At 40.1% G+C, this 24,566-nt stretch overlaps 1 protein-coding gene across 6 annotated transcripts in view; it reads left to right on the top strand.

Annotated features, from left to right (window-relative positions):
• Nucleotides 1-24,566, top strand: part of SUCLG2 (succinate-CoA ligase GDP-forming subunit beta) — a 238,994-nt gene that overhangs the window by 133,812 nt on the left and 80,616 nt on the right. For all 6 annotated transcript variants that reach the window (XM_036266382.1, XM_036266383.1, XM_036266384.1 and 3 more), the window contains 2 exons: nucleotides 7,013-7,174; nucleotides 9,216-9,358. In XM_036266382.1, coding sequence (XP_036122275.1) covers nucleotides 7,013-7,174; nucleotides 9,216-9,358 — 305 coding nt within the window. The remainder of the gene's footprint in view (nucleotides 1-7,012; nucleotides 7,175-9,215; nucleotides 9,359-24,566) is intronic.

Raw genomic sequence — 24,566 nt, forward strand, 5'->3', positions numbered from 1 at the left:
AGTGGCCCGGGTTCAGATTTGGGATTTGCCATGCCCTGGACACAGATCTGGGCTAAGCCTTGCGGCGGTGGTGGTGGTAGGGGTGGTTTTTCTTTCTTTTTTTTAATCCGAAAGGGTAGTTGTCAGAATGAGGTGACTGTGTCTGTGTGAGCATCCAGTGTCAGACACGGAGCCTGTCAGTTACCGACATTCATAAAAGGTGTCCTCCTCTCAAGTAAAGCAGTCGTCCGGGAAGCGTGTAGATAGATTTTTATGTTTTTGTCTATTTTTTTTTTAACACTTCAAATTAGAATAGGCAAAGGACTCATGTTGAAAAAGTCATTGAAAATAATATAGTTCATGATTTACACAGGTGCCCACCAGATAAAAATCTGTGGTAGGTCATTTATAAACTAACTACCTTATTCATAAATATTTTTAAAATTCCCTCTGGCTTTGGAAACATCAGTACATCATATAGACAGGAAGGGGAGGGGGGAAAACTCTTATGTGAAGCACTATGATAAACTTTTACTTCTTTTTTTTTTTTTTTTAATTACTTGCATCAACCCTGCAAAGTTAGGAGTGTTATTCTCATTTTATGGAGGATTGAACATTTCATGTGACTCCCCCAAGAGCAGTTATGGGATTCGAACCTGTCTCTCTCAGTACAGTGTGTATGTTGATTTTAATATGCCATACTGACTCATAGTGACCTGCCTTTTTTTTCTTTTTCCCTCTTAAACTGTTATTTTGCTTTCATCTGACTGATCTAGAAGTAGTCCCAGTTTGGGACTGTCAGTCAAAATTCATGCTGCACTGAGTGGCTGATAATTAAATCCAAGAAATGAAAGTGATGAAATTCAACATGCGATCTTAAAGGTCATACACTGCTTTTCAAACTGGTATGCACAAGCAACCTGATTATTTCATATTTTAAAAAATGGAAATTCAGCCATGGACAGAGAGAAAAATTAAGCTGTGATACTATTTTCATTCAGGCCTTTGGGAAGGTGTCAGTACACAGGTTGGGGTCAGGCAACAGGGACAGGGGTGTGAGAAGCTTTCCTGGTGGTGTTTTCAAAACCTTGTGAAATCTGAAGGTTTCTTTATAATTATTAAAAGAAAGAAAAATTCTGGAGCTTTTTAGAAGGACTCATCATAAAATATATTTTGTGTTTACAGTTCATTAAAACTTAACTCTTATGTGATGCTTTTAAGAGCAAAATTATCTTTAGCTATTAATTTGTTCATTGTACCATAAAAGTTCAGCTATTGAATTTAATCACAATTAAATGAGTATGTTGGTTTATAACCCTAATGAGCAGTAGTCAAATTAAACCCAATTAGGAAGCGGTGATTAATGACCAATGTACAAATTGATCTTCATCGTTGCCACAATCCCCTAAAGCAGTCCCTTATTTAGGAGCTGTAAAAGCAATCATTTATATCTTAGCAATATTGATAATCTTAATATTTAATTTTTTCATTTAGATCAGTAATAGCAGAGCATATAACCTTTCACATTAAAACTTTGATTTAGCCCTGGCTGGTTTGGCTCAGCAGTTAGAGCGTCCGCCCGCAGACCAGAGAGTCCCAGGTTCATTCCCGGTAAGGGCACGTACCTCGGTTGCAGTTTGTCCCCGGCCCCGGTTGGGGTGGTGTGGTGGCAGCCACTCGATGTGTCTCTCACACATCGATGTTTCTCTCTCTCTCTCTTCGTCCCTCTCTCCCTCCTGCTGTAACAAAAAAAAAACAAAAAACAAAAACAAAACTTTAATTTAATAATGACTTTTTAAATTTAGAAGTTGAAGGAGCTAGGCATCATAACCAATTTTTACTTTAGTCTTATTCATTGTATGAGCGTCTTCGTAAGGGAATTTCTTTTGTCTTCCATTGCTCAGTGAGAAACACTTTTAAAGACCCAGGTGCCTGGCCACACACTTGAGATGGTTCCGGGTTGAAAGAGCAGCGGCCTTGAAATCCCTTTGCCGCTGCTCAGCCTGGGACATCTTTGACGTCGAGAAAGAACAGCACCTGCGAACGGTTTATTCCACTGTGATTTATAATCTGATTCAAAGAATATGATTTGTTCAGTGACTATCAGGATTATAATGGTTATTAGAGATGGAAACCTCCATCAGCCTAGTTTTGTGAGCAAGCCCCGGTGGGGGAGGGGTGCTTCTTTCACTCCTATGACAGGGAAGTTATGCATGGACTGGGGGTGGTTCCGCCCTGTAGCCCTGCCGGCCTGTGACCCCTCCGCCCTGGCAGCAGGCTGCTGGAGGGCAGTCAGGATGGCGCCCGTCCTCCCGGCTCCTCCAGCCACCATGGCAAACTTTCAGGTGGCTCTGATTGGCCCTGCGTGGGTCACCTGTCCATGCCTAGACCAGTCACTGAGCTGGACTCACATGGTATAGGAGAAAGGCAGCTTCTGGGTGGAAAGGGACTCTGAGTCAGAACATGCCTACCAGATGACCTAACTCGCTGAAATGGAAGTAAATTGTTCACTAGTCAAAGAGAACTTAACTGTTTTCCTTGCTTGCCCAGTTGCAGTGCCAGAATTAATTCATACTGTGGCCAAGTTAGAAGCAAGGTTTCCTTTATTATAATTTGTCTACTTATCCATTCATTCATTTATTTTGCAAGCCACTGGGATATTTTATGCGATTTCAGTTCTTCCTACTTTCAGCCAGTTCTGCCTGCATGCTTTAATGTTTCTCAGTGGGGACAGATTTTGTTACCTAGGGGACATTTGGCAATATGTAAAGACACTTTTTAAAAATAGAGATATAATTGACATAACATTATATTGGTTTCAGGTATACAGTGTAGTGATTTGATATGATCGCCACAGTGAGTCTAGTTAACATCCATTTTGTTTTTAGTGGGCAGAGGCCAGGGATGTGGTAAATGCCCTGTAGTGCACAGCACAGCCCCTGACCAGACATGCTCCTACCCAACATGCCAGTAGTCCCCACATTAAGAAGTCCTGCTCTAGGACATCTTCGTCATTTAGAGCACAGATCCGTTTACCAAGCTAAAGGGATGAAACCCAATTTAAAACAGTGACTATCTGGCCAAGATCACATGAGAATCAAGGTTAATTAAAGTTAACCAGAGCCCTGGGCAGTGGAGCTCAGTGGTTAGACTGCTGGCCTGAGCACCAAAGGTTTGTGGGTTCAATTCTTGGTCAAGAATACCTGGTTTACAGGCTTGATCCCTGGCCCCATCGGGGTGTGTGCAGGAGACACCCAAATGTTTCTCTCTCTCTTTTTCTCCCCCTCTTCTCCCCCTTCCTTCCCTTCCACCCGCTCTGAAAATCAGTGGAAAAAATATCCTCGGGTGAGGATTAACAAGAAAAAAAGTTAACTGGAACGTCAAATCTCTTTCTTGCCTCAGATTAATTTCCCAAAATAACAACCCTGATGCTTTGTGTTAGCAAGTGCCCATGTTGCTGGTGGGTGTTTCTCTGTTTCTGTCTTTATACACAAGAACATTTTTAGTTCTCTACCTACCCTAAAACCCCTCCCTCCTCATATCTATTTTCTCTCTTCACAGCAACTAAAAAAAGTTCTAGAAAGTATACAACTCTTGGAGCATCAATATTTAATGGAAAGTGGGACCAATTTGAAAGAATCAGCATTTTAAGGCCACTTTGGCAGGGCACATTTCGGTAGCACATTCTGGCTGTTTATCACAAATCAAATGCAGTGCGTTGCTTGAAGACAGATTATTTTTCAAACTAATTATGACAGTCTTATTTCCTGCTGTTGTTATGCTTCTTTTATGCGTGAGTCTCCCCTCTGAAATGTATTTTTCTTTTGTTTAATTCCATGGTACATTCTTCTGCTAAAACTCTAGGGTCAGAGGCTGCAAACTGCCAGTCAACATTCTTCATGGAGGTTGTTGAATTAGCAGCTCACAGAATCTTAACACCACTGAACAAAACAACAAAATCACCCTATGAATATAAGTGCCACAGCTTTCTTTGATATTTGTTCAGAAGAAAAATTCATTTGTATAATCTATCAAGCATGTAACAATGTGCTTTTTGATGGTGAAAATTGTTTTATAAATATTAATAGGTGTGTTTTTTTACCCACTTTGTACACAGAATGGCCTTTGTTCAAGTTGAATTTTCTAAAGAATTGAGGTTTTATTATTGTGACATTGAAAATCGTAATGTCTGAACCAAGCTGAGCACCTCCAAAAATACATTTACCATAGTTTGTTGTTTTATTAAGTGAAAAAGCTAAGGTTTGAGCAAGCAAGTTATTTTATTGCCCTGATGTTGACATAGACATCAGTTCATTTTTAACACACCAGTTCAAAAGCTGCACTTAGAGGGGCCTTACAGGGGGAATAAGCATATAAGAATCAATCAATATTCAGGGATTCATCTACTTTTGTGCTAGCTCTGAGGTTTTGTTTATTGTATTTGTTATATATTTTTATTTTCAAGCTAGCAGGATGCGTTTTTCTCAGTTTTTCCTTCACCATAACAAACATGATATCTGAGCCACTATGTCCATTGTTAGAGCAGGGTACAGATGTGAGGAGAACTGTGACTTAGCCGGATGGCAGCCTTGTTCTGCGAAGGGCGGGGAGTCTGCTTGCAGCTGTCCACCTCCGCTGTGGGGCTCTCAGGGGTCCCAGAGATACGTAAGTGACTGACTACATTCATTTCAGTAGAATGTGGCTACATTCTAGTAAAACCCTGTTTGTATAAACAGGCAGTGAGCTGACCTGAGGGACACACTGGACCACCCACTGACTTCCATTCTCACTTGGGGCTTTTTCGTACCAATCTATAGTCACCTTGGCCTTCTGCAGAGGTGTAGTGTGATTTGAGGGTCAACAAAGGCATCTCTTTCATCCTCATCCTTTAGGAGAAAATTTCCTTCTCTGTCAATTACAAAGCTTGAAATGCCAGCCATTAAAATCCTTTGTGAAAATTCTTAGGAGTTAAGAAAGGTAATCTAAAACTGAGTTGCCGCCCTCAAAGCCTACATCTCCCAGGGTGGCCCCCAAATAGTGAACTCATTTCTCTACTTGGCGTATACATCATACCACAGGAGAAAAGCATCTTGAAAATATGAGCTGGCAGAAATGTTAGCTGGGCCTGCCTCCTGAACTTTGCATACTTATTCATCCATTAATTACGCTGTCTCTCAAGGTGCTTGTAAATGTAGTCTTCGTAAGGGGCAAAGATCAGCCTGGACTTACTTTGATTTACTACTTTATTGATCTTGACCAAGAATTCTTTTATTTGAAACTCTTCACTTAGGAAATCAATTCGATTGCCTTTGCCCATTTATTTCAAAGTTGTCAATTATGAGTAGCTTTGCCAATGAGTAATGGAAGAGCTAGTGTTACTAATAAATTAATTTAAATATACTTATAAACCCAGTGGAAAGCCAAGAATGAAGTTGCTTTCCTATTGATTTTTACACCGGTCATTAACTGCTGAGAAAATGCCACTGTAGCAAGCAGAGAGCATTGGCCAATTCCTTTGGTAATTGCAAGATTCCATCATTAAGATTTCAGTATTCTGGAAAGTGATTACTCATTTGCTGCTTGTATTCACAGTGTTTGGGTAAGGCGGTTGGACATTTTGTGGCAAGACTACTGACTCAGGAAGAGATATTAACTTCTATGTAAAATTCTGTTGTCAGTGCTACAGTGTAATTTGTGGTTTGGACCTTTGTTTAAGCTGAGTATTCTTAGATATTAATATGCCAGATCTGCACAGATTTGTATCAAGTGCTTGATTATTGTGGTAGAGAGACCATTGAGGAAAACCACTACCTACGTCTTTAACCCCAGGATGTCGTAATGTAACAATATCTTCTTTCCATAGGAAGCAAAAGGGATTCAGACACTATAATCATTGCTTTTGATTGAAATATGCCAGGGTAGTTGTTTCCCTGTCTGCAATCCTGGAGAAGAATAGTAACGTCTCTGAATTACCGGTCAAAGATCCATGTCCCAAGTAAAGCAGAGGAAGGTTGTGATGGAATGGCATCACAGATAACTAATTTCTACCCTCAAGGATAAAAAAAGGGACCAGACCCCAGAAATCACCCACTACACTCTCCCCTGATTGAACATACAGAAGACCTCTTGTCAATCAAGGAACACGTTCTGCAGCCCATCCCTGTCACTGAGTTTTACTGTGCCCAGGGCCCTTGGCCACTGAAAGGGCTAAGAGACATACATACCAGCACCAGGGATTGGAGACAGCCTTGCTGATCATGCCTGGCAGCCTTCCACTGTGTCTGACTAGTCTTGGTCTCTTAGTGTTTTTCAACTTGAATCAAACAGTCATACCCTTCACACATCAAGATGATGGTATTCAGTTTAGCTGACCCCAAAGTAAGTGTGTCAGCAGTCTGGGGATTATTTCCATTTCTTAAATAAGAAAACCAGGCCCAGAGAGGAAGTAGGTTATCTATTTATTTATTTTTGTCAAGGCCACAGTTAGTTAAGGAACAAATAAAAACTATTGAGTCTGACCCAGTGTTCTTTCCACTACATCTTTCAGAAACATTGATGAGGATACAGATTACATAAAAATGTCATTTTGCACCACCAGAGGAAAGAGGACAGCAGGGCTGTGTGTTATTTTCTAGTCTCTGCATAGAAAGGAACGGTGATCAGTGCTTAATGACTAAACATATAGTATGAATAGCTAATCAAAGTTACATGTAGCTGGCAGCCCTAGTTTTAATGGGTGATGATAGCAACTTACATTGTTATTTTATTGAACAGAAACCAACAGATATAAATTACTGTGCTGTTTGTTAGAATGTAACTCTCTTGAGAACAGGAACCATTCCATACTTGTCTTCATAGCTGTGCAATTTAAATTCAGGTCAAGAAAGCCACAACGGTTTCTCCTTTCTATATTATGAGGTAGAGTGACAACATCTTAGTTTTTTTTTTTTTCCTTTTTCCTTTGCCTATAGGCCCTAGAACTTAGTATGTAGATCCTTAGGAGATATATTCATGTATATTCCTTTTTTTTCAGTTGTCTGTTTTGATGCCAAGATAAACTTTGATGACAATGCAGAATTCCGACAAAAGGACATATTTGCTATGGATGACAGATCAGAAAACGAGCCCATTGAAAATGAAGCTGCCAGATATGATCTAAAATACATAGGCCTGGATGGGAACATTGCTTGCTTTGGTGAGAAATCAGTTATAGCAAAAGAATGATTTGTGGATTTTTGCAGAATTTAGGAACTCCTGACTTCTGAAATTTATTTCCTAATAGCAAGTAAACATAAGAGATTTTTGTACCCATAAGTCTTAGGACATAATGCCAAGTGTCTTCCCAAGTTGATTTTGGTCCATGGGCACTGGTTTAAAGCAGGTTTCTCAACTCTGGCACAATGGACATTCCAGATGGGACAATCCCTTACTGGGGGGCGGGGGGACTGTCCTATACATTGTAAGGTATTCAGCAGTATCCTGGCTTTGGGTGCCACTACCACCTTCCCCTGTGACAACCAAAGTGTCTCCAATAGAGAACCAGTGTTTTAAGGCATTGGAGTTAAACTAGCTTAGTAAAAAGCGGACCTTTGCTACTGCAGGCAGTTTTAATATGGTAGGAACTGTTCTGAAGTTTGGGTGCAGATAAAACTGCTTTCTCCGAGGAAAGAGAAGAGAACATATACTTCCATCATTATGCTCAAGTTTCAGCTCGTGATAAACAATAAAATGTTTACTCCATTATACCAGCTTATTAATAAAACAATTGATTTTATCAAACTCATCTAAATTTGTGAAAATGGCTCATTCATTTGCAATAAGAATGTGTCTATAGAGGCAACACAACTTATGTTATTGTCCACAGTTTACAGTACTGAGATTTATACGCTTGTGTGTTACACTGGAACCAATTTATTACGCTGGAAACTGAGGTGTTAATCTTAATGGAATTAAAATAAAAAATATTTGTAGCTCATTAAACCAACAGTATCATTATATTAACAACTGAACGAACCTCATGCGGTAGTTTGCTGTTCAATACAATAGAAAGTGACAGCCAGTTACAAGTGGTACAAGAGCTCTTGCCTGGTACTGGAGCCATCACCCTCATATACCACATCACTCTCGTCTCTGATCTGGATGAACTCATGTGCTCTCAATATTTCTAGGCATTTACAAAGGAAAAAGAAAAAAGATGTGTTTAGAACAAATTAAATACAAATTCTCTGTAGCCTCTGTGGAGTGTTCATGGTTTGACCAGATTAGCCCAACACATTTCAAATTGCTTTCAGGTTCTAGATCAACCGTTTTTATTTTAGTTGACCCATAATTAATTAAGTTAGTCACAGTTCGATTGGGGAATTCAAGGGTCAGAAAAAAAGGGAGTTCAGGAGATTTTTTTTTTTTTTTTTTTTGCTTTCTAACCTGAAGAAAATAATTGTATATAACTAAGCATAAGAAACAAAAGAACTACAATTGATCAATAAAACTTAGTTCTGGAAAATAAGAATTTCAATGTTAAAACGCTTTACTTGGTTTTTAAAGGAAAGCTCCTAAGATGCTAGCATATTTTGGTTCTAGTTTTCATGATCAGGTTGCTAGTCAACATTTTTTATATTATTTTGAAAAAAAGAACAGGGGTATGGGAATGTTGTCTTGAGTTATCGTTTGTTCATTTGTTTTCTGACCTTAGCCAGGTAACATACAATTACGCATGGCTGTACTCGGTATTTTAAAAAAACCTATCAAAGTTGGATTGCCTGTGGTTCAGCCATATTCAAAGGACTCTATTCTCAGCAAACAGAAAGATAAAAGAATTGCATTCAAGTCTCTTAAAGGATATTAAAAAGAATGTAATTCATAGGCCCTAGTTATTTTTTATAGCTTTTTTCTTTCTTTTCCAGTTCTCTTGAAAGTTATTTTTCTGGGCACCTACAACTCCCCCCTCTATTACTAACTAGCCCAAATTGATAACTTATTTAAACTCTTCCCTTCTTTCTATTGCCCAGGTTGATTTAACTTCTCGATAAATTCATCTTCCCATTCCCAGGTCTTTTTTGGTTATTCTTTGTATACACATTTTTCGGGTTTCTTATCCTAAAAATCTATTAACTTAATCTGGTTGAACAGAATTCCAAACAGGGCAGAAATAGGCCCATCATGACAGGGAAAAAGCTTATGGACCATTTTTGTTTTGCTCAATTTATTCTGTCTTGCATGCCATTTTCATTTTACAGTGAATGGTGCTGGACTTGCCATGGCTACTTGTGATATCATTTTCCTGAATGGTGGGAAGCCAGCCAACTTCTTGGATCTTGGTGGTGGCGTGAAGGAAGCTCAAGTATATCAAGCCTTCAAATTGCTCACAGCTGATCCTAAGGTAAGCTCTCTGTTGGAGGTTGAATAATTCTGATTTCTCATCATCAGTAGCAGCCTTGTTCCTGCTGGTGGGGGTTAGTAAGTCCACCCACAAGTGCTATGCAGCCAGATGCAAGCCCTTCCTTAAATGCCATTGAAATATCCAATGATTTAACTCACTTGGGGTAAAAGGGTCGTAAGTGCCCCCAGGATATTATTTCAGAGGCTAAGCTGTAAAAGTTCTGGGAGGTAGCAGGAAAAAAAGGTGTAGTGTACTAAACATATGGATTGGCATGAAACATTATTTGGGTAATTTACAATGAAGCAATTAGTCCTACACTTACATGACTTAGAGAAGAGTAGGTGTGGGATTCCTTTCACGAAGATGCTGAAGGTAGTACGATATGATTGGAGACAAAAGAAAATTATAGAGTTATATTATCATATATCTGGAAAATAATGTCCTTACTGCCTTCTGTATGCTTTTTACCTTTCATCTCTAACAAGTTACATGTGTTACAGTTTGTAATATGTGCTCTAAATACCAAATAACGTTGTTTTAGGTGCATCTTGTCTTAACTAGAATGTCGCTATCATACACCTGCTGGTGTACAGTAGGTACTCAGTAAACTTTTAATCAATCTATACCAGAAGGTCTTATTTCCATTGGAGGTACACAGTTGTCTATGATAACAAGGATTAGATGGATATTTATTATGTGGAAAAGACTAAAATTTTTGAGTGTATCATCTAATACTCTTAACATTTCTGTGGGGTAGTATATATGCCAAAACCATTTGATATTAAACTTTATCTGAGAGTCATTATTCTGATGCTGTTGAGTAGAGTATCTGATATATTTTGTTGGCTCTTAAGATATATGAAGACACAGGAAATCCGAACCTATCACTAAGGAACTCATGAATGAAAACTAAAGATTTTTAAAAAGAAATGTGGTCTGAACTCAATGTGGAAGCTTTTCATTATTAAGTATAATGGCAATAGCCTTCTGAGGTTCACATGTATAAAGTTTTGTCTTAGTAGTATAGGATGATTGTCTGTTTTCATTATGGCTCAGGTAGTTAGCAACCTTGTTTTAGCTAAGACTTTTCCTTCTGACTCACAAATAAACGGTAAGGTATTATCAGCTACTTATCTTCAGTTTCCCAGTGCTACTGAAGAATTGCCCAGTCACTGAAGTCCCTAGTCACCCAGCCATGAAGGAAGTGTTTGGGGTTGACTTTTCTGTCTACATAAGCACCTTGTTTTCATTAAGTAGGAACATTATCAGTGGCTCCCTAATTATTTATTAATTCATTTATCCCTTCGTGCTACTCCTTTCCAAGGAAGAATCATTTTCCTCCCAGTGATTTTCAAACCAATTAAAATCTGTAAATACCATGGACACAGCTCTTTAAACTACTTGAACCACAGAGTACCCAGAGGACAGGCAACTGTAATAAAATGCTGAACTTTTAGTGTCTAATGAAATTCGGTGTTAAGAATAATCAAGAACCATCAAGGGATTAAATCTGCCAAGACAATCATTTCATTGTTTTTATAAATGTCTTTTCTTAGTGGCTGATCCTAAATTTTTATTTTGTAAAAATATTAGGAGGGGAATGAAAAATCACTTGCAGAGCCATTTTTTAAAAAACTGTTTCTTCGCCCTGGCCGGTTTGGCTCAGTGGTTGAAGCATCGGCCCGCGGACCAGAGAGGCCCGGGTCGGTTCCTGCTAAGGGCACGTACCTCGGTTGCATCCCGGCCCTGGCTGGGTCATGTGGGTGGCAACCACTCAATGTGTCTCTCTCACGTCGATGTTTCTCTCTCTTCTCTCTCTCCCTCCTGCTCTATCTCAAGATAAAAGCAAAAATGTCCTCGGGTGAGGATAAAAAAAACTGGTTCTTCAAAAATTTTGACTTTACCTTATGGAGTAATTCCCAGTGCTTGCACAGGCTGTTTGAGATGGGCTGTCAGCCTAGGTGGGGAAAGGTCTGTGGGAGGTATTCCTCATGCTATATCAGGAAGACGAATGCAAGCCTCGGCTCGCAGCACATTTTCCAAAAATTGAAATTTCGAAGCCAGTTAAAAAGCGTAGGGCTGTAATGGGTATTTTCAGTCCTGGCATTGTTTCACAAATCTCAGAGAACAAAATAGTGTTCTCGACTACAGAAGGTGCAGACGAATTGATTTGCTTTTGCAGGGAACCTGGACGTAGTTCTGGCAGCAATTATTTCAAGTCGGACCCTGGCCCTGCCCAGAAGTACGTTCCCAAGAGCCCAAACCTAATTATTTCCAAGTTATTGATTTCCTTGTTAAATAAGGGGATTAGCCCCATAGAAGGCACTGAGACCGAAAATTACAAAAGGCTGTTCGACTGACATTAGCCGACGCTGGCGGCTGCTTGTTGCCGGTATTTGAGCTAATTCTGCTGATCAAGTAATAAACACCATCATTCAAGACAAACGTGATGGACTGACATATATTTCCACTCACAGTGTCAGCCATAGCTGGAACTTACATTTATTTTGCTTGACTATTAGCCCACATGCTGATTTTCATCGGGGCGTAGCACAGGTGCCTTGATGATTACTGTGTCATTTGTTTGTTACCTGTGAAATGGAGTTCCTCTGCCAGACTGTTGACATCTAAGTGTTTGCAAGATAGTCCACTTACTAAATTAGATTCACATGAAGTGCATTATCATATATTTTATAATTCTCCTATTTTCCAGCTGGGCTGGAGATGAGAGAACGAGAATAGAGTGTGTTCTGCTGGTGGTAGAATAGATCTCAACTTACCTTCATCGTTCTTAACTTACAGAATTCTGAACACTGGCATTCTTAGAATCATAGAGTAAAAATAATATAAAATAGGAAGTATAAGTAGAGTTTTGTAGTAATCTGTAAAGAATTTGAGCACATTTAAGGAAAAAACTATAAGGAATGTTATCCTTAGGTTTTTGTTTTCCTAAATTATGCTTTCGCTTTTATTTCTAATTTTAAACTTAAAATTCCAAAGGTGTAGAAAATGAGTTGCAACAACATCTGGAGTATGTAAAACATTTTGCATAAATGAATAAAGTGAAAAGACAGTTGACATGCATCTCAATAGTGGCCCCAACTTGTCGGCCAAAGTCAGCAGACCCGTTGCCTGGGGAGGCCTGATTTTGCAGAGCAGCCGTGAACGGCAGGCATTAGTGAACCACCTCACTGGGTTTCAGTGTGCTTCCTGGATTAGATCCAGCTGTGAGTCGTGTTTCAAACCCTTGAGCATCCAGGAGGCGATGTGCTGCAGAAGCAGCAAATGCTAGTTTGAGAAGGAAGGGATTCTCTGGTGCCAGACCGCCTGGGTCCCCATCCTTTTCAACCACCGACTGGTTGTAGGACGTTGGGCAGGGTGTTTAACTTTGTGTGCCTTGATTTCCTCATTAATAACATGGAGGTGATCACAGTACTTATCACCTCAGAGGCTTGTTTCATTACATGAATGGAAATAAACACACATATTTTCCATTTAGAAGGGCAATAATTTTATATGATAGTATCATTTAAAAATTTTAATGAACTTTTATTAAAGTATAACCTACCTATAGAACAGTATGGAGATTATTTCAGTATGTAGCTTAATGAATTATCACAAAGTGAACATACCTATGTACCCTCCATTCAGATCAAGAAATAGATATGAACAGTGTTATGGACTGAATGCTTGAGTCTCCCCAATTTTGCATGTTGAAATCCCACACCAGTGTGATGGTATTAGGAAGTGGGGCCTTCGGGAGGAAATTAGATCATGAGGGTAGAGTCCTCATGAATGGGATTAGTACCTTCATGAAAGACCCCAGAGAACTCTCTCACCACTTCTGTAATGTGAGGACACAGCTAGAAGTAGGTTGTCTGCGTATCAGGAAGTGGATTCTCACCAGACACAATCTGTTGGTGCGTTGATCTCGAATTGGCCAGCCTCCAGATTGTGAGAAGTGATTGTTGTTTAAACCACCCAGTCCACGGTGGTTCCTTCCATACAGAAGCCTGAGCAGTCTAAGACAGCCTCCTCCAGAAGCCCCTCAAGCTCCAACTCACATACTTCTCCTACCCAGCCTTCTCTCCAAGGTAACCACTGTCCTGACGTCTATTATCATAGATTAATTTTGCCTGCTTAATGTAAACGGAATCACGTAATGAATACTTTAATGTTTGCCATCTTCCACTTAAGTTTTATTGGTAAGACCATCACGTTTCGTGTTGCACTGGTTTACTCATTTTTTTCTCCATATAGTATCTATTGTATGAATTTACCAGAACTTTTTTATCCTCCTCTGTTGATAGACATTTGTGTTATTCTCAGTTTCAACTCTTAGGAATAATGTTGCTGCGAGCATTCTCACGTTCTTTGCAGCCCATTTCTGTGGATACACGCTGGGAACCAGGGTTTCTGGGTCACGGGGCCATGGGTCATGTTCCACTTGAGTTGATGCTGCCAAACATCAGTGAACCAGGCTGCTCTCGGCACGAGTGCGTCCACTGCAGTGGGCAGTCGGTCTTCTCCATTCGAGTTGTTCTGATGGTGTGTGGTTGTGCCTCGTTGTGGCTTTAATGCTTTTCCCTCATGACTAATGAGGGTGAGCACCTTTTCATACATTGCTGAGCTATTTGGATGTATGCGTTCAACTTCTGTCTCCTCGTCTCGGAAGGAGATATGAAAATAACACCCCAAGCATTGTTTGACCAACTGAGATAATATATGTGCAAGTACTTGGCAAATATTTCTAAAGCACAATGAAGACTAGCTTGTGTTGTATTGTTTGAGTGTTCAATTCCGCTTTCATTTCTCACACTTGGATTTGGACTCATTGTAACGGAGGGGAAGAGAGCAGGTGCACGGACGCCGGCGTTCCTGCTGGTGCTGTTTGGAGGTGGATGCGACGACCGAGCATTCAGCTGCGGTCACTCTCTGTTCAGACAGGCAAGAAACACGTCAATGAAGGGAGGGTTCGGTTCGTGTTTACACAAGCCACAAAATACCATTCGGTATAAATTTGAGAAGAGGCCAGCTCTGTGATATGTGCTTCAAAAGTCCTTGAATTTGAGGCCAGGGAAGTAGAACTGCCTGTCATCTTTCCAGTGTCAGGTTTATGCAGCTGCCCTGAGTTGTAATAAATGTTTGAGGTTTAACATGTGCTAAATGCCTCACATATTGTTAATTATCATACATTAGAGTGTATTTAAAAACAAAACACAGTATCCTCTTTTTTTCTTATGTACATGCTTATATCAGAGGCATGAAACAACTCATTTCATTACATACCACGCGTATTTGCTAACATACGTTATCTTCAAAGGAATGTTTATTTGGGGGGTAATAGAATTCTTGAGGGGTTTATTTTCCGATATAATGCCCAACACCTCACGTAACATGAGCATTATTTTTTAAACAACTGCCCTGAATCTCTGTTTTTACAGGCCTGTTTGAAAATAAATTTTACTTTCATGTAGAGCTGAAAAGATGAAAAGTCCAGGCAGCTGTTCTTTATGGTGACAGTCCACCTGATGGTCCAGTCTGGAAGAGTACAGTGATCGTGAGCTCATGAATACACGAGCTGGGCTTGGGCCTGCCCTTGTCTGGGCTGCAGCGTGCACAAGGTCAAGGGCGGGGAACCGTCCACCCCGCTCATTTCTCCTCCTTTCTCTGCAGTGGTTTTCCTACCGTCATCAGTTCATAAGTGTGATCGTGCAGCTCTTGTCCTCTTGTCCAGTTGATCCACGTTTCCAAGAATGTCTGACTTTTCATGCCCGGCTTACACTTGTTTCTTTCTACCTGCCAACCTGTCAATACTTCCCAGTTAGAGAGCGGGGTCCTGGCAGAGGCCTTTGGTTTGGCATCTTGTATGATCAGTGTGTCTGATAGTGACCACATTGTCAGAGCATCCCTGCTGCGACACTCTAAATCTGTTTTCATGCTTCTTGCTGACATTCTGTCCGAAATAAATACAAAATAAGGTTTATATTGTTTTCTCTGCTTCTCAAAATTCAAATTTTAACATGCTTTATTTTGTTTCACGGTAAGTGATTTAAAGACGATAACAGACTTGGGGTATTTTAGTAAATTTTGTTATTAGTCCCAACATGCTCAGTAATTGATTATGAATTTTGTGTGGAAGCCTTTTAAAACTATTAAAGAGAAATGGGCCGCTAATGTCCTGTATGTTGGAAATCATGTATAATTATCAGAAGAGTTAGGGGTTTTTTTTTTTCTGCTAAGGTAACTGTGGTGAGAACAAAGAGGGGTTGAATTTAGCTTTGAACCGAAGGTGTCTGATTCTGCTCAGCAGTGGTGAGCTGTGGTCTGTCTGGTGACACGAGCCCCAGTGGACTCAGACACTGTGCATCCTCTTTCCTTCCCTCTGCTCTGCCCCACCCACTGCCAGAGAGCTGGGAATTGGGAATGACTGTCGTTTGAAATGAGGAACATGTCCAAGTGGGCATACTGAAGAAATTGGCTTGGCCAGAGTGGTTTGCTAAATAGTTTTTGTCTTTGTTTTAGGGTATTTTATTAAACAGAATCAAATAAATCAAATGACATATACATCCACTTTTAAAATGAATATAGAGTATAGTATTTCGACAAAATTACAATCACTGTAATTGACATTAGTACATGGTCTGCTCTTTTTACACGAGATGTCCTGTGTTGCCTGTTCCTGTGTGGTTCTCCACAGTGTCAGTGGCTGAATAGCTTCCATCTGTGCAGATATATAAGTTCACGTTGTCAGTCCTCTGTCGGTTGGTATTTGGAGTGTTTTCAACTTGAAGTAATGCTGCTCTGTGCCTTCTCACACGAATGACTTTGCACCCTGTTTTAAAGCATGATGAATGCAGTGACTTGCAGGGCATGTTCCTCTAGTTATCAGTAAGGGCCTTGGCACTCCAAGGAATGTTTTTCAAAGTATTGAAGAAATTTTATTGTAACCTAATGTGCATTTTGTCAGCCAGCATTCTTAGTATAGTGGACCCTGGTTTGCTAAGTCCACACTTGCAGATTTGCCTGTGTTAAAATGTATTGGTAACTCCTACATTAGTACTTGCACTGTTTTCTCCGTCATTTGTGGATGTGCCGAGAGCAGTGGAAACATTTTTTTTCATTAATCTTTATTGTTGAAAGTATTACAGATGTCCTCCTTCTCCTCCCCCTGCCCCCCCCCCCCCGCCAGCTCCCGCCCCCCAGGCCTTCCCCGCACTGTGGTCTGTGTCCATGGGCTGCGCTTGCATGCACGTCAGTTCCTCCGTTACTTGTTGGCTGATGTGCGTGCCCAGCTGGGCGCAGGCGAGCCGCTCTCTCCCTTCCTGTCCAGCGCTCATGCTGCAGGCAGGTGTCCTCGCTGCCATCTGTTTAGTGCCACATTTCTGTCCTTTTTGGTGTGTGACTTTGCTATTTAAAATGGCCCCCTGCATAGTGTTCAAGTGCTATCTAGTGTACTTCGTTTAGGCATGACTTACAGTGCTACTGACCATAAGTTCAATGTTAATGAATTATAACATATATTAAATAAAATGACCTTAAATAGAAACACACATCAAACAAGGTTATGTATTGATTGGCAGACAAAAATGTTGTGACCAGAGGCTCCCAGGAATCTAACCCTGTGTTTCCCTTAGCCATAATGGTTCACTGTTCACTAATCCATTGTTTGTGGCAACTGTACAGACCATAACTACTCTGGGTAATGAGAATTGCCCAAATAGCGTTTTAGATCATTACAGACAGCTCTGGAGATAATATGATAGAGACACTTCATTTTTTAAACATTTTTAATTTTTTTTTTAATTTATTTTTTTATCCTCACCCGAGGACATTTTTCCATTTTTGTTTTAGATAGAGTGGGAGGGAGAGAGAGGAAGAGAGACAGAGAGAAACATCGACGTGAAAGCGACACATCGACTGGCTGCTACCCACACAACCCCAACCGGGGCTGGGGACAAACTGCAACCGAGGTACATGCCCTTAGCAGGAACCGAACCTGGGTCTCTCTGGACCGCGGGCCGACGCTCTAACTGCTGAGCCAAACCGGCCAGGGCGGGATACTTCATTTTTTGTTCTAAGAAAGACAGGAACTCCTAGCCAGAGTGTAAAGTAAGAAATCTTTTCATAATTTGCATGTATATGTTTCCTTTAAATAGAAGTATTTTGAATACAAGAACCTTCAGAATTTGTCAATAATGGCTTTTTAGACAACACTACCTTTATACCTTAGGATTAAGTGAATAAACCTTAATAAAATTTTAATTTAGCTTTTCACTTTTCAGTTAAGAATGCTTTGGTTACACATTTAGATCTCTTCACTGTATTTTTTGATAGTTTTCTTTACATTTAAAAAATTATTTTTTACTCTTACAAATTTACATTTCCCACTAAAAGTATGAGATTTAAAAAGAAATTGTTCATAATTTTCTTCTCACAACACAACCACTATTATAATTTTGTTAAATTTTCTCCTAGGATTATCTATGCATATACTGTTTATAAGGTTATATAATTAGAATGCCCCTTTTTGACGGCCTTTAAAAAAAATTTCAATGTTATATGATAAACATCTTCCCATGTTGTTATCTTGCTTCCCTGAGCATCATTTTTATCAGTGTTATTAATAATAGGCAGTGTTTTAAAGCCATATTTTTATTTATAAAGTTATTTGAAGAAACTCAGTATTTAAAATCTCTCTCAGAAAATGAGTAGCTTTGTAAATCAAGTTTGCTTAATCAGGGTACAACATAATTAAACAAATGCTATAGTAATAGTAACAAGTATAAAAAGCTTTGTGATATAAAACAAACTTCTCTGCATTTAGTAACTCAGTGAACTGCTAATCTGAGTTTGTTTTAATTGTCTCAGGACTAATGATGAGTTTATTAATATCTGATAAAGTCATTCTTACTTGTCTGGCCTTTGACACCCCCACGAGCCCCGGGCGGCCTGCTGTTCCCGCGAGTGCTCAGCTCAGCATCTTCTGATGTGTTAAGTTCAATAGGAGAGAGGGAGTCCAGACTGAGATTTGGTAGAGGTAGGAAAATAAACTCTTTGTTTTTCCACACCCTTTTTTTTGCCAGGATTCTTCAGATATATTGTTTTACTAAAGAATTTCATAAGAATCCATTGGTTTCTCTGTATATGCTCTGTCTTGGTAAAAGAGCAAGACACTCCAGGCTGACTTCTAAAATTGGTGTCTTTTTAATCTTTATAACCCTCAATAGATGCTTCCTCGGTGATCATTTGTCCCCATTTCCTTTCATAGGTGATGTTTACAGTTTATGGTCCTCACCACTTAAATCTCCTTTACTCATTTATTTCTCTTACTAAAGTCTATAAAATTAGCTTGAAATTTCTTTGCACCCCCCCCACCCCCATTGTTACCTTTTTAGTAAACTTTCCATTTGCTCCATATTTTGTCAAAATACCTAAAGGTACAGTCTTTCCTCGAGTTGTTGTATTCAGCCCATGGTTTTATTTGTTCAGCTATTATATGCATCATTATTTCTGCCACTCGAATGGTGCAGGAAGCATAGTAGGTTCTCTAAAGATGTCTTTTTAGAGCAAATTCATATTGACAGTCCACATGTCTGTTTATTTCCATATAAATCCAGCTGAATGTTCTCAGCCGGGAAGAAAAACATAGTACGTCAAAGAGCTGTCTTTCTGAAACTGTTTCCTAGGCCAGCCGCCAGTGCCATGTGTCTGGCCAGACTGTTATGGGGTAGGGCAGCTTGGTAGGGGCCATAGGCTAGAACTGGATTTGTCCCCCAGGGTCAAGGAAGCAGTGGGGGAGAGGACCTCTGCAGAGGGTGAACTGAGGTCCTGTCCAGCAGCAGCGCACTGGCCCCGGGCTAGTAGGTTACACAGGGAGGAGCGTGTGAGAGCGGGGAGGGACCTCGCCTGAGAGCAGCGAGCTGCAGAAGGCAGGACAGTCCACGTAAGGAGGCACCTGAGTCGTCTGTAGGGACATAGCGAGCATCTCGTGTACTTGGTTCTAAGGAGACTGGAGTACCAGGCAGATCACTGAGAAGGGAACTCAGCCATAGGTACAAGTCGGAGTGTCAAACAAGTTGGTGACGAGGCTTATCCCATAGCAAGAATGACTTTATTGGGGGAATTCCCCAACTTACTGTGGGGCAGCCCCTCAAGGAAGTCGGGACGAGTTCTCCAAACCACAGAATGACTAAGCAGGACACAAAGCTGTTCGCAAGCATCAGGCAAAGGAGGTGTCATAGGCAGGTGTGTGCGGGCGCCAGGCATTCCTGGGTGCTGAGGAGGAAGCAGTGACGGCAGGTCTTTCTGTCTTGGAGCTGCCATTTCTGAGGGGAAGAGAGTAAGCTGAGGAGTAGATAAATACATACTATACAACAAACACCTAATATGTTGGGTGATATTTGCTAGGTTGAAAAATAAAATTGAAGGGTGGGGGATGGCTGAGAAGGGCAGGATCTTGTTATTTTTGACAGGTTTGCCTACGAAGTTTGTCTGAAAATTTTGCTTTGGAGAAAAAAACTGCCGTGGGTGCTCCATGGTCGGCAGTGGGGTTTGTGGGCAGTGGTCTGCACGCTGCCAGTGAGGGAGCCTGCCCGCAGCTGCTGCCGGCGGAGCTGCCCCCGGCCCTTTCTCGCTGCTCCCTACCAAAGGGCTGAAGCCGCCCAGCTTGCTGATTATGGGCCTAACGGGGGTTCTGTCCACTGAATAGCTTACACTGCAACTTGACTGACTTGGGTGGCCGCTCTCTCGCAATTAAAGGTCCTTTGTGACATGCCATGCCTATTTTATCTGTGTATTCACAACTCTCCCCGGGGTACTCTATTACCACCTTTGAGGTCTTGTGAAATGGAAGTCTTCAAACACACATATTAGTTAACATTCCCAAGGGGCAGCTGGCACAGATCCGAGTTAATTATTTGTTTCCAGCTTATCTGTGAGTTGCTTCATTAATCATTATCCTTGAGCATTCTGGATGCCTCCTTCCTCTCAGTTAGAACTCCAGCTGAATGTTGTGAGCAGACATGTAGGTGTCTGCTCCAATATGCAGAGACCTAGGGTCTAAGCAGTGAACAGAAAATCCATTTGGAGCTTTAATGCTTGACCTTCTAGATTTCACTTGCTCATTAATGTCAAATATAGTACATTTCTCTGAAAAGGAGAGCTAAGTGACTTTGACTCTCCATTGTGTCCTTGTGGTCCCAGAATGTTGGCTTTGGGTGATCGGTGGGAGGTGAAGTGCCCTCTAATACTGTATGTAGATTGTTTCACATTTTTCTGTTTTATACCCTGTGAAAAGTAGTTGCATTTTATGAATGGAGTTTCTTCTTCATTGAGCTGAACTACCAAATAGTTTTTCCAAATGCTGATAGTACTGACCAAATTCCAAAGAAAAGGTATTCAGATTAAGAGAGTGAAAGAAGCAAAAACAAAAAATAAAAAAGCAAAGAAACATGAAAAGAGAACTCTCACTGAAAGAATAAATTCTGTGATTCTATTTTCCTATCCAAGTACAACCTTAAAAGCACTACCTATTGAAAATTGCGCCAATTTATCAAAATGCAAAATATTTTTTATTTTATTTTATTGAATACATTGGGGTGGCATTGATTAATAAAACTATAGGTTTCAAGTGTGCAGTTCTATAATACATCATCTGCATGTTGTATTGCATGTTCACTACCCCAAGTGAAGTCTCCTTTCCATCACCTTATAACTCTATTACCCACTTCTACCTCCTCCCAAATCCCTTTCCCTCTGCTGATCACCATACTGTTGTCTTTGACTATAAGTATTCTTTTTTTGCTTAATCCCTTCACCTTTTTTACCCAGCCCCCCAACACCCCTTTTCTCTGACAGCTGTCAGTCTGTTCTCTGTATCTATAAATCTGTTTCTATTTGGTTTGTTAGTTTATTTTGTCATTAGATTCTACATATAAGTGAAATCATATGGTATTTGTCTTTCTCTGACTGACTTATTTCACTTAGCATAATAATATCCAGGTCCATCCATGCTGTTGCAAAAGTAAGATTTCCTTACTTTTTATTGCCAAGTAGTATTTATCATGTAAATATACCACAACTTTTTTCCCACTCATCTACTGATGGTCACTTGTACTGTTTCCAGATCTTGGCTATTGTAAATAGTGCTGCTGTGAACCTAGGGGTGCATATGTTTCAGGTATTTTTGGATGTATTCTCAGAAGTGGAATTGCTGGGACATAAGGCAGTTTCTTTTTTAATTTTTTTAATTAACTTGATACTGTTTTCTACAATGGCTGCACCAACCTGCATTCCCACCAACAGTGCATGAGAGGACCTTTGTCTCCACATCCTCTCCAACACTTGCTTGTGGATTTATTTATGATAGCTATTCTGACAGGTGTGAGGTGATATCTCATTATGGTTTTAATTTGTGTTTTTCTGATGATTGACTGACATTGAACATCTTTTCATATGTTTATCGGGCATCTGTATGTCCTCTTTGGAGAAGTATCTATTCAAGTCTTTTGCCCATTTCTTAATTGGATTGCTTGCTTGCTTGCTTATTTATTTATTTATTTATTTATTTATTTATTTATTTATTTATTTATTGGTGTTGATTTGTATAAGTTCTTTATAAATTTTGGATATTAACCCTTTGACAGATATATCATTGGCAAGTATGTTCTCCCATTCAGTAGGTTGTCTTCTCATTTTGTTGATGGCTTGCTTTGTTGTGCAAAACCTTTTTAGTTTGATGTAGTCCTATTTGTTTATTTTTTCTTTTGTTTCCTTTGCCTGAGGAGACATATCAGAAAAAATATTGCTATGAGAAATCTTCGAGATTTTACTGCCTATGTTTTCTTCTAGGATTTTTATGGTTTCAAGTCTAACATTTAACTCTTTAATCCATTTTGAGTTTATTCTTTTGTATTATGTAAGAAGGGGGTCTAGTTTCAATTTTTTTGCATGTATCTACCCAATTTTCCCAGCACCATTTAACTGTCTTTACCCCTCTGTGTGTTCTTGCCGCCTTTGTCAAATAATAATTGACCATAAACATGTGGTTTATTTCTGGGCTTTCTATTCTTTTCATTGATCTATGTGTCTATTTTTATGCCAGTGCCATGCTGTTTTTATTACTGTGGCCTTGTAGTACAAATTGATATCAAGTAGCATGATTCCTCCAAATTTGTTCTTCTTTCTCAAGATTTCTGTGGCTATTTGGGTGTTTTATGGTTCCATATAAATTTTTGGCATATTTGTTCTATTTCTGTGAAATACACCATTGGTATTTTGATAGAAATTGTGTTGAATCTATAGATTGTTTTGGGTGTTGTGGACATTTTAATTATGTTAACTCTTCCTGTCCATGAACATGGTATATGCTTCCACTTATTTGTACCTTCTTCACTTTCTTTCTTCGGTGTCTTATAGTTTTCCAAGTACAGGTCTTTTACATCTTTGGTTAAATTTATTACTAGGTATATTTTTTATGTAATTGTAAAATGAATTGTTTCCTTAGTTTCCCTTTCTGATAGTTCATTATTGGTGTATAAAAATGCAACAGATTTCTGGATATTTGTTTTGTATCCTGCTAGCTTACTGAATTCATTTTTCAGTTCCAGTCATTTTGTTTGTTTGTTTTGGTGCTATCTATAGGGTTCTCTATATATAGTATCATGTCAGCTGCAAAATATCTTAGAAGATAGTATAGAAATAACAGGAAAGCTCCACTATCTTCCTAGCTTCCTCCCCTAGTGCACCCAATTTGGTATTCCTGCATCCAGCTAGCAGTCAGTAGATGTTTCTTGATCACCTGCTTGCGTTGATGTGATTGAAAGAATGGTAAACCATTCAACAGTTTATGTCATTGGTTTCAATAAGACTGTCCTTATCAATTTTTTTCTAATTGTAATCATTCCTTTAAAGCAGAAGAAGACATGTGCCAGACTGAAAGATACAGTCTTCTCTAAGCTCAGTGAAGACCCACTATAAAGCACCTGTTATACTGGAGGTCACATTTCAGTCTCTGGGCTCACAGAGAACAGTCTGTGGAGCCTTACTACTAAAAACATGGGCCGTGGACTGCCAGTGTTGACATCTACTTGTAGGCTGTTATAAATACAGATTCTTAGCCCAATCTCAGACCTGTTGAGTCAGAATATGTGTTTTCACAGGATCCCAGAGGGTTCTCATGCACATTAGAGTTTGATCAGCACTGGTCTGGGGCAAGGGTAGGCAAACTACAGTTCATGACAAAATTTTTCCCACTGGCTGTTTTTGTAAATAAACTTTATTTGGAACAGAACTTTGCTCATGCATTTTCGTATTGAGTTGAGCCTTTGTGGCAGGACCCCTGGCCTACCGTAGTCTAAAGCAGCGGCACTCAGAGTGTGGCGTCGGATCTGTGCCCATTTGTAGGAGTGCCGCCCTCGAGCATTTGTTGCAGGTGTGTGTTAAGCACAGAACCAGAGGAAGCGTCTAGAAACTTGTATTGCAAATTGCCATGACATGCAAGGTAACATCAGTGTTTTAGCAATTCACATTATTGTATTTTACAAAAATATTAGTAGGGGAATTTTGTAAAAATTGATTCTTTACCTCAGATTATGTGTGAGGCTCTGCTTCGTGTGTATAGATGATTTGTACATAAAAACCCATTAAGATAAGTGAATTTGCTTGTACATAGTGTGTCTTGATACCAAAGTGGACTTTATTATGGGCTTTGATAATCATATTGCCATCTAGCTGTTTGTCATCGTGTTTTCCTGTGACTCGTGCTTTAGTTTCTTGAAGGATACTTCCCCCATTCCCTATCATCTTGGTGATGCCTTCTTTTTCTCTCTATATTCCCCCTTGGATCTCTCATCCCCCTCGTGCCCACAGAGCACCTGTACCTTCGGGCTATCCCTGACATAGCAGGTGGCTTTCAGGGCGATGTCCTGGCAAACACCCCTCAGGCCAGTCAGCAGCTTCCTCTGGTCTTTCTTCCTGAAGCTCATGAAAAAGGCCCTCTGCCCCTGGGATCATAAAGCAGTGTGGCCCACAAGACCGTTCCCCCCACCTGGGAGAACCTGGGGAAGCTCCAGGAGCAAACCTTCCCTCAGTCACAGAGCTTCGTTCCTCTAGCCTTGGCTTCTGGGGCTCAGTGGGTCTCCAAGTGGTTGGATCAGCAGGAGTGGCATCACCTGGAACCTTGTAGAAATGCTAATTCCCAGGCTCC

The sequence above is a fragment of the Molossus molossus genome, unplaced genomic scaffold (assembly GCF_014108415.1).
Source record: "Molossus molossus isolate mMolMol1 unplaced genomic scaffold, mMolMol1.p scaffold_m16_p_18, whole genome shotgun sequence".
In the NCBI taxonomy this organism is placed as follows: Eukaryota; Metazoa; Chordata; class Mammalia; order Chiroptera; family Molossidae; genus Molossus; species Molossus molossus.